At 33.8% G+C, this 14513-nt stretch overlaps 1 protein-coding gene across 1 annotated transcript in view; it reads right to left on the bottom strand.

Moving 5' to 3' along the window:
- ANAPC10 (anaphase promoting complex subunit 10) overlaps positions 1 to 14513 on the bottom strand; it is a 73529-nt gene that overhangs the window by 44325 nt on the left and 14691 nt on the right. The window contains exons 3-4 of the mRNA XM_007466901.1: positions 12892 to 12982; positions 1836 to 1956 (exon numbers count right to left, since the gene is read on the bottom strand). Coding sequence (XP_007466963.1) covers positions 1836 to 1956; positions 12892 to 12982 — 212 coding nt within the window. The remainder of the gene's footprint in view (positions 1 to 1835; positions 1957 to 12891; positions 12983 to 14513) is intronic.

The raw sequence follows: 14513 nt of genomic DNA, 5'->3' as shown, positions 1-14513 counted from the left end.
CAAAACAAGCTGACTCTGAGCCCTAAAAGCTCCTCAATATGAGTGACCCAATCATGTGATAAATATAAAATGTTTAACAAAGTATAAGAAGTAAATATCTGAAGTCTCTAAGCACTAAGCACTAATTAAATGTATCAAATACATGACTAAAAGAAGGTCTAGCAAATGGTCCAATATGATTATGATAATAAAAAGAATTTAAAAGATTCTGAATGAAACAAGTGAAAAGTGAAAAAAATTTAAATAAAATTAAGAGCTGATCTATTTATGAATTTATTCAAGCATGGGAAGAACATATTAACCAGTATAGTCTGTCAGACAAAATAAGAAATGTTTTTAAACTAGAAGATTATCTTATTTATGACAATTTTTCAAAACCAGATTAGTTCTCAAGAAAATTTATAGGATTATTCTTTAGAAGTAAAGGAAGATAACTGGAAGAAAACCAGCTAATCCTCTCAAGGAGTGATGAACTTACCTCAAAGAAGGACAAAAAAACAAACAACAAAAAGTACTTGTGGACAATGTCCTTACTTATTATTTGTTCACACATAAGCAGATTTCACAAGAGAACAACACTGCACTTAATGAGAAAGCAATGAAAGTATATGTGATTTTTTATTAAGCATTTTATCACTAACTCAGGGAAGAAATACCAATATTTAGATTCTAGAGATAGGATCTAAATATAAACACTAAGTCAAATAAGAGTCCAGGCCACAAAGTAACTGGAAGTCTTTCAAAAATCACACATCCTTCCCAGATCTCTCAGAACCACCTAATTTAAAAGATTTTAATGATTATTTGAGCTCAATGATTTTCTGAAAAGAAAAAATGTCAAGGGCCAGAACTTTCCAAGTATACATTTCAAAATCATTGAAGATATCTCTGAAATGTAAATATTTGGGGATTAATAAAATTCAGGTCACAAAAGCACTGTCTTACTGTCTTCAAAAAGTTATCAAAAAAAAAAGTTATCAGAGGATAAATAAATTGTGATATATTAAAACAATGGATTACGACTCAGGAAGCAAAAAGAATGAAGTACTGATACATGCAACAACATAGATGAATCTCAAAAAAACTAGGCTGAGTGAAAGAAGTCTTACATAAAAGTATACCCTGTATGATTTCATTTATATGATATTCTAGAACAGGCAAAACTGATCTATGGAATGAATGAATGAATAAACAAAATCACAACAAGAGTTACCTCTAAGGCTAGGATAGAGATGGAGATTGACTGGGAAGGAATATGAGGGAATTTTCTGGGGTAATGGAAATGTTCTAAATTTTAACAAGAGTTGGGGTTACACAGATGTATGCATTTGTCAAAACTCACCAATAATATACTTAAGATTTATGCAAAATTTATATAAATTTTACCTTAAAAAATAAACCTTAAGCAAATATTAATAATTCCAGTTATCATATACCATGCTAAAGCATTTGGGGTGATGTGTATAAATATCTGCAACTTATTTGGAAATGGACATAAAAATTAGATAATGGACAGATTACAATAAAGAAAATATAGCAAAACACTAACAACAGTAGAATCTAGGATATAAGTATGTTGAAGTTCTCTATTTAATTCTTTCAGATTTTCTGTATGTCTGAAACTTTCCATAATAAGATGTTGGGAAAAAAATAAAGATGACAATCAGAATTCAAAAGAAAATTAAAAATATAAAAAATTTAAAATATGTTCTCTAAAATATTAACAATTTTCCTTTTATATATTAACATTTTAATCTGTTTAATGTCAAAAGTGACCATCTTCTAAAGAGCAAACATTACAGGACAAAATATTTTAAAAAATTTTAAAGACATACCCGAATTTCTTGAAGATTGTGAAAATTATTTCCTACTCTGACTGAGATCTTGCTTGGAGTATAGCTTTCATCAGATTTGTAGTCCGCATAAATACATAATGTCTTCACTGTTGTTTTTCTTCTAAAAGCAATAAAGTAAAAACAACAAGCCTTTTATCATGTGGAAAGATTATATACAAAACATGTCATCTTCTGATTTTAAGTCATATAATTTGCTAAAATGAGTGTTTGAATCAATAATTTCCATCTTCTTTAATTTTAACAATGATGAAAATGAAGAACATATGAAAAAATAGATACACATGTTATACTTTTACAGACATCTCTTACCTAGAACATGGTCAAGAAACAGATGTAAGCAAAAAAGAAACAGTTTAGCCAAAATAGGTACCTTAGACTGCAAACAAGCATTAAGAGTTTTCAGTTCTCATTTGTATTTTAGACAAAGGAATTATTCTAACAAGCTTGTTTTTCTTTACTAGTTAGTAGTTAATTACTTAATTTCCTATGTTAATACTTGAAAATAGCTAAGTGAGAAACTAATTCTAGCAAAAAGAAAAATGTTTAAAAAAACAGAAACTATAATCTTATTACTTAATGCAAGAAATAAAATTCTACTGTTTTTAAAACATACATATCTTAGAAAAATAAGCAAAGACTACATAACAAAAATTATTCTCAGAAAACTGCAAGTGGCCAGAAAACATGAAAATATGTTCAATCTCCAATAATCAAAGAAAGAGAAATTAAAACATACATAGACATTAGTCTTTTATCATATTGTGAAATACGATAATAACTGATAATACCCAAATTTGATTAGAAAAAGGTACTTTCATAGCCATTTAGTAGGTACAAAGCCTTTGACTCACAAATTCAACTTCTAAGAATGCATTAAAAGACAATAGTAACACAACTACTCTAAAGCAGATGAAGAGAAATCTTTATTGTTCTGCAATTAAATTACTGAGAAATTATAAACAACCTAAATGTCCATCTCAATACAGAATTAAACAGAGTATAATATACCCAATTTAATGAAGTACTACACAGCTATTAAAGATACACATAGATATGTAGTTACAGTAGGGAAAAAAAGCAGATTACAAAACAGAATATTAAAAAGGATTGCATTTTGGGAAAAACAAAAAAAATTTTTTAAGTCATATAAACCTACATATGTATAGAAAAAGGTCTAGATAGAATCATACAAAAATAGTAAAAGTGACTATTTTGATGTTGTGAAACTTATTTCCTTCTTTATGATTTCTATATTTTCTGATTAATGTTTTAAAATAAGCATGTATTATTGTGGTCATTAGGGGGAAAAAACAGACAATTTAAATATCAACCAAAAAACCATAAAGAAGTCTATTTAAACGTGCTTTAAAAGTTAAGATCTGATATAAACTGGCACTCACTTAATAACGAGCTCCTTGAACAGAAGTAGCCTGTGTCAAAAGTCAGTCTATAAAAGCAGCAGGGGATCTACAGCTCTTAGTGAGGGGACCAAACTTCTATAGCGCAAGCTTTTCATCAGAAAGGAATTGGGGAAAGTTAAGGACTTTTCCTCAAATAATAAAGACAGATCAAGATGTAAAACGCTAAATACTCAGGAATTGCTGACAGGATAAATACCATTACCAGATTTTCAAAAGAGGCCAGCGGTATCAAACTGACATCCTTCTGTCTGCTGCGCCAAGAAGGAGACAGGAGGGGAAGGGCAAGAAAGAAGGGGAAACTTTGAAGGGCATACAAAAGGTCTTTTCCCTGATGCACCAGCCATAAACAGGCAGTGAAAGGTCTTTCTTATCATGGAGAGATCAAAGATCATGAAGATTACCCTTAAGGATTTCTTTCTTTTTTTTTTTTTAAACAAAAGCAGATTTAAAGGACCAAACTTTTTGCTCAGAATAATTTCATCTCTAAGTTATTAAATTCAGGATAACTCAGTCGTTGAACCTACAAGATAACCAGGGTTAGGTTAGAGAGGCAAAGAATAATAATAACACTAATGATTATAAATACAACAGCAACAGCAGAAATAGCAAGTGAATAAGTGAATACTCTGTGTCTGGCCCAGAAGCAATGCTTTATATGTATTATCTCACTGACTCCTTAACCTTGTGATACAGGAACTATTATCACCTCTATTTACTGATTTAAAAAAAAAAAGGAACACTTAGGTTAATAACTGGCTTAAGGTCACAAAGCTAGTAGGTGGGCAGTGTTGTAGTTTACTCATGTGTCTGCCTGCCTCATATGATCTTAACTACTATAACCTTCCTATTAATTAATTGTACTTAGCTTATCCAGCATTGTCATTGACACCATTTAACAGGAACATGTAGACAGATGTTTATAATTCTTTAAATTTGAGCTACATTATGGGTTCTTACCCTTGGGTCTATGTAGCCCCAGAAATCATATGTATAACTTATGCTATATATGTAGTTTCATTAGATTTGAGAAGGAAACTGTGATCTCCCATAAAGTTAAAACTGTTACTCCATGAAGCCTTTTGAAATTATTTATAAATTTTATCTCATGGTAAATTTTAAAAATAATACTGCTTCTTAAATCATGCTGCTTGTCCAGTGGCAATGCATGTGGGAAGGAAGCACATACACTGTGCTACAGGACTTGCCCTCCCACCATAAACAACTAGAATACCAGACAACATATATGAAACAATCGTCTGCAGACACTGAATGACAAGACGCAAAGGCCTGTAAGTCCTGAGAGAAAGGAAACGAATGAGGTGAGCCCTATGAATAACTGGGCTTTCTGACTGATGGCAGTTTCTCAACTGCTATGCAGGCAGAGAAAAGCCTAAAAGAATCTTGCAGTCTCACTGAACTGAGGAAGGAGCTATACTGAGAAAAAACTCCAAAAATCTGCCTGGAGTCTCCTTGAGTCTTTGAACACCAATCTACACAGGCATAGATAGGGTGAAACTCCACAAAGACATGCAAAGAACAGTTGCTGGGGGAAGAACAATTACTGAGAAACAGTAAGCCAAACAATTCCCAGAGCTTTGCACAGAGTAAGCAAACATTAGAGTTCCCAATAACCAAAGTGGAGAATCCAAATAGCTCCTCAAATGTCTAGGACATTCATTTGAGATCCCAGAAGGATCAAGCCTTTGTATTCCATGAGGCTAATCTTGCCCAAGAGAAGTGATCTTAAAGAGTGGTCTGGGGGGCTTCCCTGGTGGCACAGTGGTTGAGAGGCCGCCTGCCGATGCAGGGGACACGGGTGCGTGCCCCGGTCCGGGAAGATCCCACATGCCGCGGAGCGGCTGGGCCCGTGAGCCATGGCCGCTGAGCCTGCGCGTCTGGAGCCTGTGCTCCGCAACGGGAGAGGCCACGACAGTGAGTGGCCCGCGTACCGCAAAAAAAAAAAAAAAAGGGGGGTCTCAGGATCTATGGGGGGTCTGTAGGGGATTTCAAGATCCTTTCAGGGCATCAACAAGGTCACAACTATTTTCCTAATAACACTAAGATGCTACTTGCCTTTTTCAGAATCTTTCTTTTATGAGTATACAGTGGAGTTTTCCAGATGTGATCTGACACGGGATACTGTAAAAGATTTAATGAAGAAGCATATGTGTGACTCCAGCTGTCTCCTCTGAAGCCAGACACTAAAGAGATTCACAAAAAAAGTAAAACAATAACACTCTTCTCACTATTTTTTGTTTTGGAAGAGACAGTTATTTTTCATCTAAAAATGTTATTTATGTTAACATAATAATAGGTTAATTATTTACCTTTAGATGAATAAATAGATACTTTAAAATTCTTCAGCTATAATTTCCAATATGGTAAATACTGAGAGGATATAAAAAGTAAACAGAAGATCTTTGGAGGCCTCAATAAAAGTTTAAAGTGGTACTGAAACCAAAAAAATTGGAGGCTTGCTGCCCTTCAGCAGGGATCAGCAAACCACAGCTCAGAGGCCAAACGTGACCGACCACTTGTTTTTGTAAAAAAAGTAATACTGAGGCAAAGCAACACCCATTCACTTACATACTGTCCATAGCTGCATTTGCACTACAACAGCAAAGCTGAGCAGTTGCCACAGCTTAAAACATAGTTTTCGAGGCCTAAAATATTTACTATCTACCCCATTACAAAAAGTTTGCTGACTTCTACCCTAGAGTAAAAGGTACTCTAGACCACAGTAAAGGGGCTTAAAATGAAGCCTCAAAAAGATCAAGTTGATTCTTTAGAACTTACCTGCCTGCCAGAACAAAGTCTAATCGTCTTTATAAAACAAAATCCAACACTCAACATGGTAAAATTTACTATATCTGGCATATAATCAAAAATTACTGCAAAGAATCAGAAAAATATGACCCATAATGAGGAAAAATCAGTCAATTAAGACAGATATAGAAAAGACAGAGATGATGGAATTAAAAAATAATAATTTAAAAAGAGAAAACATAAATATGTACCCATAGGTATATAACAAACCACCTCAAAACTTAGTGGCTTAAAAAAGTAATCATTATTTTGTTTATGAATTTGGAATTTGGGCAGGGCCCAGAGGGAAGGCTCCACACAGCACTGGGTGTGGCTATTTGACTTGAGAGGTGAAGGACCTGCTTCCAAGACGGCTCACTAACATGGTGGTAAGCTGGTGATACTTGTCAGCTGGGAGCCTAGCTGAGAGCTTGGGTTTTGATTCACTTTTTTTATGGGCTTCTCCATTTGATATGGGTTTTCTCACAGCATGGTAGATGTTTATCAAGGGAGAGAATCACATAAAAGAGAGAACAAGGCAGATTGCCTTTTATGATCAAGCCTTAGAAATAACAGTATCATAACATTCATACTCTATTAGACAAGAAATCCACAAAGGCCTGACCAGTTTCAAGAGGGGAGACATAGATGGCGTCTCTTGATTAAGTAGTAGCAAAGCTGAAGAAGAGCATATGCAATAGGAAATAATAATGTGAACATACTGGAAAACATTGTCTCCCTTCCCTGGAAATCAGGGGGTGGAACTGAAAGTTCCAACCTGCTAATCACATGGCTGGTTCTCCCCACAACCAGCTCCCACCCTTGAGTGGAATCCAAAAGTCACCTTCCCTAAAGTGTTTTCAAGAGCCTGAGAGCAAGAAGTCAAATATTATCCCATTGCTCTTAAAATTCAGGAAATTCCAAGGGTTTGGGGAGCTGTGAGCCAGGAACTATGAACGAAGACCAAGTATATATGAGACATCTGAATAACCATGTATTCTTCTTATAAATCACAATATTGTAATGACTGAATACTAGTAACAACTTTGGGTCAATAAATTAGATAATTTTGATTAAATGGACAAGTTCTTTCAAAAAAATTATCAAAACTGATTTGATAAAATAGATAATCAACAAGGATCTACTGTATAGCACAGGGAACTCTACTCAATATTCTGTAATAACCTATATAGGAAAAGAATCTGAAAAAGAATGGATATATTCATAATTGTGCCACTTAGCTGTACACCTGAAACTAACACAACATTGTAAATCAACTATACCCCAATATAAAATAAAAATTAAATTTAAAAAAAAAGAATAAAAAAATCTGCTGACAACTGAGGCATAAAAAAACTGTATTTTTCTGGGGGAAGAAATGTCTCAGTGAACATGGGAGAAAAATTGGTAATTAAAGAGAAAATCTGTGCTATGGCAAAAAAAATGACTCAAGAATAGAAAATCAATTAAAGAAATAAGATGTTGTATGTTTAATTAAAAAACCCAACAACTTCACACAAAGAAAACTCTGTGAACAGATAGCTTCAATGGTGAATTTTATCAAATATCTAAGCAAGAAATAATAGTGATTCTATATGAATCCTTTTAGACTAAAAAAAAAAACAATAGAAAAGATGAATGAAACTAAAAACTGGTTCTTTGAAAAGATAAACAAAATTGATAAACCTTTAGCCAGACTCATCAAGAAAAAAAGGGAGAGGGCCCAAATCAATAAAATCAGAAATGAAAAAGGAAAAGTTACAACTGACACCACAAAATACAAAGAATCATAAGAAACTACTACTACAAGCAACTATACACCAATAAAATGGACAACCTAGAAGAAATGAACAAATTCTTAGAAAGGTACAATCTCCCAAGACTGAACCAAAAAGAAATAGAAAATAGGAACAGACCAATTACCAGTACTGAAATTGAATCAGTAATTTAAAAACTCCCAACAAGCAAAAGTCTAGGACCAGATGGCTGCACAGGTGAATGCTACCAAACATCTGGAGAAGAGTTAACACCTACCTTTCTGAAACTATTCCAAAAAATTGCAGAGGAAGGAATACTTCCAAACTCATTTTATGAGGACACCATCACTCTGATACCAAAACTGGACAAAGATACCACAATAAAGGAAAATTACAGGCCAATATCACTGATGAACATAGATGCAAAAATCCTCAACAAAATACTAGCAAAGAGAATCCTACAATGCATTAAAAGGATCATACACCATGATCAAGTGGGATTTATCTCAGGGATGCAAGGATTTTTCAATATCCACAAATTAATATAATATACCACATTAACAAATTGAACAATAAAAACCATATGATCATCTTAATAGATGCAAAAAAGCTTTGGATAAAATTCAACAACCATTTATGATGGTTGCCTCTTAATAAAGTGGGCATAGAGGGAACATACCTCCATGTAATAAAGGCCATATATGATAAACCCACAGCTAACATCATACTCAATGGTAAAAAGCTAAAAGCTTTTAAGATCAGGAACAAGACAAGGATGCCCACTCTTACCACCTTTATTCAACATAGTTTTGGAAGTCCTGGCCACAGCAATCAGAGAAGAAAAAGAAATAAACGGAAAACAAATTGGAAAAGAAGTAAAATTGTCACTGTTTGCAGATGACATGATGCTATATATAGAAAATCCCAAAGACACTACCAGAAAACTACTAGGGCTAATCAATGAATTCAGTAAAGTTGCTGGATACCAAATTAATACACAGAAATCTCTTGCATTCCTATACACTAACAATGAAAGATCAGAAAGAGAAATTAAGGAAACAATTCCATTTACCATCGCATTAAAAAGAATAAAATACCTAGGAATAAACCTACCTAAGGAGGCAAAAAAACCTATACTCCAAAAACTATAAGATGCTAATGAAAGAAACTGAAGATAACACAAACAGATGGAAAGATATCTTGGATTATAAGAATCAATATTGTTAAAATTACCATACTACCCAAGGCAATTTACAGATTCACTGCAATCCCTATCAAATTACCAACGGCATTTTTTACAGAACTAGAACAAAAAATTTTAAAACTTGCATGGAAACACAAAAGACCCCGAATAGACAAAACAATCTTGAGAAAGAAGAATGGAGCTGGAGGAATCACACTCTCTGACTTCAGACTATACTACAAAGCTACAGTCATCAAAATAGTATGGTACTGGCACAAAAATAGACATATAGATCAATGGAACAGGATAGAAAGCCCAGAAATAAACCTATGCATTTATGGTCAATTAATCTGCAACAAAGGAGGCAAAAATATACAGTGGAGAAAAGATAAGTGGTGCTGGGAAAACTGGACAGTTACATGTAAAAGAATGAAACTAGACTATTCTCTAACAACATATACAAAAATAAACTCAAAATGGATTAAAGACTTAAATGTAAGACCAGATAATGTACAACTCCTAGAGGAAAACATAGGCAGAACACTCTTTGACATACATCGCAGCAAGATTATTTTGGATCCTCTCCTCAAGTAATGGAAATAAAAACAAAAATAAACAAAAGGGACCTAATTAAACTTAAAAGCTTTTGCACAGCAAAGGAAACCATGTACAAAATGAAAAGACAACCTACAGACTGGGAGAAAACATTTGCAAATGATGCTACCAACAAGGGATTAACTTCCAAAATACAAACAGTTCATATGGCTTAATAACAGAAAAACAACAACCCAACCAAAAAATGAGCATAAGACCTAAACAGATATTTCTCCAAAGAAGACACACAGATGCCCAACAGGCACATGAAAAGATCCTCAATATTGCTAATTATTAGAGAAACGCAAATCAAAACTACAATAAGGTATCACATTATACCAGTTGGAATGGCCATCATTAGAAAAATCTACAAATAATAAATGCTGGAGAGGGTGTGTAGAAAAAGGAACCCTCCTACATGGTTGGTGGGAATGTAAATTGGTGCTGCCACTATGGAGAACAGTACGGAGGTTCCTTAAAAAGCTAAAAATAGAGTTACCATAGGATCCAGCAATCCCACTTCTGGGCATATATCTGGAGAAAACTGTAATTCAAAAAGATACATTCATCCCAATGTTCACTACAGCACTATTTACAATAGCCAAGACATGGAAGCCACCTAAATATCTAAAGACAGATGAATGGATAAAGAAGATGTGGTATATATACACAATGGAAAATTAGTCAGCCATAAAGAAGAATGAAATAATGCCATTTGCAGCAACATGGATAGACCTAGAGATTATTATATTAAGGAAAGTAAGTCAGACAAAGATCATATGATATCACTTATATGTGGAATCTTAAAAATGATATAAATGAACTTATTTACAAAACAAATAGACTTACTGACATAGAAAACAAACATGGTTACCAGAGGGGATAGTGGGGTTGGGGGGGGAGGGGAGGGCAGATATATTAGGAGTTTGGGATTAACATATATACACTACTATGTATAAAATAGATAAACAAGGGCCTACAGTATAGCACAGAGTATACTCAATGTCTTGTAATAACCTATAATGGAAAAGAATCTGAAAAAGAATATATATATATATGTAAAACCGAATCACTTTGCTGTACACCTGAAGCTAACACAACATTGTAAATTAACTATACTTCAATTTTTAAAAAATGGTTAAAAAAAAAGAAAAATAGAGGCAGAAACACTTCCCAACTCATTTTATCAGGCCAATATTACCCAGTAATAAAATCAGACTCAGATACTACAATAAATGAAAATGATAAACTAATATCCCTCAAGAACATAAACATAAAATTTTTCAACAAAATATTAGTAACTCAAAACTAGTAACTTATAAAAAAGGATTTAAAAACTAAACAAGGATATATGACAACAAAGGCATAAAAAATAGACAAAATGAGTTCATCAAAATTAAGCACTTTTATAAAAAGGCAATCCACAGAATGGGAGAAAATATTTGGAAATCATATATCTGATAAGGGACTAATATCCAAAATACATATAGGACTCCTAAAAATCAACAAAAAACCAAAACACCCAATTCAAAAATGGGCAAAGGACTTAGACATTTCTCCAAAAAAGATATCAAATGGCCAATAAGCACATGAAAAGAGGCTCAACATCACTAATCATTAGAGAAATGCAAATCAAAACCATGAGATACCACTTCACACCCATTACAATGGCTATTATCAAAAAATAGAAAACAAGTGTTGGTATGGATGTGGAAAAATCAGAACTCTTGTATGTTGCTGTTCAGGATGTAAAATGCAGCTGCTGTGGAAAACAGTATGGTGGTATTTCGAAAAATTAAACATAGAATCACCATTTGATCCAGCAATTCTACTTCTGGGTATATGTGCAAAAGAATTGAAAGCCAGGACTCAAATAGGTATTTGTCCATCATATTCATAGCAGCATTAGTCACAATAGCCATAAGATGGAAACAATCCAAATGTCCACTGATAATAAACAAAATGTGCTATATACAAACAATGGAATATTATTCAGAAGGAATGAAATTCTGATATATGCTACAACAAGGCTGGACCATGAAGACATTATACTAAGTTAAGCTAGAGACAAAAGGAGAAATATTTTATGATTCAACTTATATGAGATACCTAGAGCAAGTTACAAGAGATTTATCTAAATCTCTGCTTCTAAGACTACAAAATAAAGATAAAAATAGCTGTAAAGGTTAAATGAAATAAATAGGGAAGGCATTTAGCAAAATATCTGGTATTTGAAGTCTTTAAAAAAATATTAGCTGATATCTTCATTTCTGGTGTATACATATTTAATACCCTAGGACAGGAATTGGCATACTACAGTGGACTGGCTGAAACCTGCCCAACACCTACATTTGTAAGATAAAGTTTAATTAGAACAGCTAAATTCAGTCATTATGCATTGCCTACAGCTGCTTTCATGCTATAATGACATTAATGAGTAGCTGCAACACAGACCAGCTAGCACACAAGGCCTAAAATATTTGCCATTGGGCTTTTTCATAAGAAATGTGCTGATCTGTATCCTAGGACAATAAAAACAAACTAGAAATACAATGCTACAGAATGTTAAAATAGATGGTGTAAATGGAGCAAGATAAGCAAGTTAACTGGTTTCCATCTGTCAATAAATTCAAAGCAAACGACAAACATATGGCAGTTTTCCATTTTCCCCCAAAAGTAAGCATTTCAAAACTGAAAGTGTCCTTAGAGGTAATAAGTTAGAATAAATTTTTTATCATCACTCCTGGTGTACTTAACGCGATGCATTAAGGCATTGCATTGGGTCATAAGCAAAGCATACTTTTCTGAAATAAATCATATTGAAAAGCATATATGAGAAATATCTACATAAAAGGAACTGTGTAAAGTACCACAAAGAATTCATAAAGGAAACAACAAGGTCCTACTGTATAGCACAGAGAACTATATTCAATATCCTATGATAAACCATAATGGAAGAGAATATTTTAAAAAAAGAATGCATGTATATGTATAACTGAATCACTTTGCTGTCCAACAGAAATTAACATAACATTGTAAATCAAGTACACTTCAATAAAAATATGTTGATTAAATAAAAAAAGAATTCATAAAGGATAAGACAATAAACTTAAAACATAATCTAGTTGAGTCAAAAAGTAATCTCTAAGGCTTATAAAAAGCAGTTAAGTGCATTTCAATATAATTTCTATATTTCTTTAAATTTTATGTAAATAAAATCAATTTCTTTGTCTACTTATAGCCTATACAAATTGAAAAATTCAAAAATGTATTACCTGAATTGGATGTTCACTAAATGAGGCTGGGAGCCATCTGACTGCCAATAAGTTTCTAGATTGTCATCTCGTAATTGATCCACTCCAAATCCTGAAAGCACCACGAGTGGCAATAAATTCTCATGATAAAGAGCCATATATTCAAAATACAAAATTACCACATATATTTGTCCAGAAAGTTTGATAAAGAGGATAGTGAGTAGTGTGAAATTTAAATTAACCAAAACTCTTCAATCCTCTTAACCAGACCTCACTTCTCAGAAGCATAAAAAATTAATAAACAGAAATCTCAATTAAACAGATTTGGGAGACCAGAAGGGGAAGTTCTCATACCCTGTGACCATAACAGAGCCCAAGAAGAAGAAGAAAGTCTCCTTTCTTGGCAAGGACTCAGCCAATGAAAAGCCACAGCCTCTCTGTTTACTATAGCCCTCCCAACTTCCCTTTATTAAGCCTTCTATGGATCCAGAGGTTAGACCCTTAATTTCATATTTCCCTGGACTAAAACTGAACTGCAAGCCATATTCAAAATTTCCCCAAAGTAACTGAAGATCCTCACATATTTGCTGAGGAATTTAATACAGTCATTAAAACTTATCAACCTGGTTTCTCTGACTCCTATCAACTAGTTCATAGCTTTTTGGTGACGGCCAGGCCCAGCAACTGAAAACTGCTAACTGGAAAAATCCTGAATGTTCTCTAGAATTACAACTGGGAGACCAGTCCACCAACTTATTATCATATGACCAGGCTTGAACAATCGCTAGGCAACTTCATCGAGCAATTCCTGAGGCTTTTCCAAAGTCTGTTGATTGGAACAAAATTCAGACTTGCAGACAAAAGTCTGATGAACCTGTTTATGATTATTACAATCAACTTCTAATTGTTTTTGAAGAAAATTCTGGTCTTCCTTCAGATATTGATTCCACCCTGGTCGTTTTTAACTATGTTTATTAATGGGCTGAACTGGGACCTTTCCCGTCTAATAAAAAGGACCAGGATGGAATGGGAAACTATGTTCACTCCAGATTTAGTTAATCTGGTAAACCAGTTCTCTTGCATTTTAGATGAGTCACCTCAAAGGAAGACCGCCTAAATTCTTAATTTTCAATTCCAGCAAATGAAGACTCCTAAACAGAACCAAAACCCTCCTAGTTTCTACTATTATTGCGAAAACTCAGGACATTGGAAAAAACACTGTTACAAATCTAAGCGTTTCAGGTGCCTTCAGCCCTCTAACCAGCCTCTCCAACATCCTCCCAGTTCTCAATGACAGGGCTTTGAGGAACTATAGGGCTCTTCCCAGTGCTCTCAATCAGTTTGGAGAAACATTTCTCTAGACTGGGAAGGAATCTCTTCCAGTCCTGACACTGGAGCCACACTCTAAACCCCACTACTATAAAACAGCCCCTGCCTCAGAGAACTAAAACAATTCAAATAGTGGGAATCTCTAATGATCCTCAAGAGGTTCCTGTCTCTGAACTCGTTCTCTTTTGTTTAGGCCCTTTGAGAGTTGGACACTTTTTTTTTTCCCTCAGTTCATCCACCCCTATTCATTTATTAGGTCGAAACTTAGAGAATTATCATGCCGGAATTTCTCCCAAAAGGGGAAAATAATTTTA

The sequence above is a fragment of the Lipotes vexillifer genome, unplaced genomic scaffold (assembly GCF_000442215.2).
Source record: "Lipotes vexillifer unplaced genomic scaffold, Lipotes_vexillifer_v1.1 scaffold730, whole genome shotgun sequence".
In the NCBI taxonomy this organism is placed as follows: Eukaryota; Metazoa; Chordata; class Mammalia; order Artiodactyla; family Lipotidae; genus Lipotes; species Lipotes vexillifer.
The sequence above is the reverse complement of the archived record's forward strand: the minus strand, read 5'-3'. Positions and strand labels throughout refer to the sequence as shown.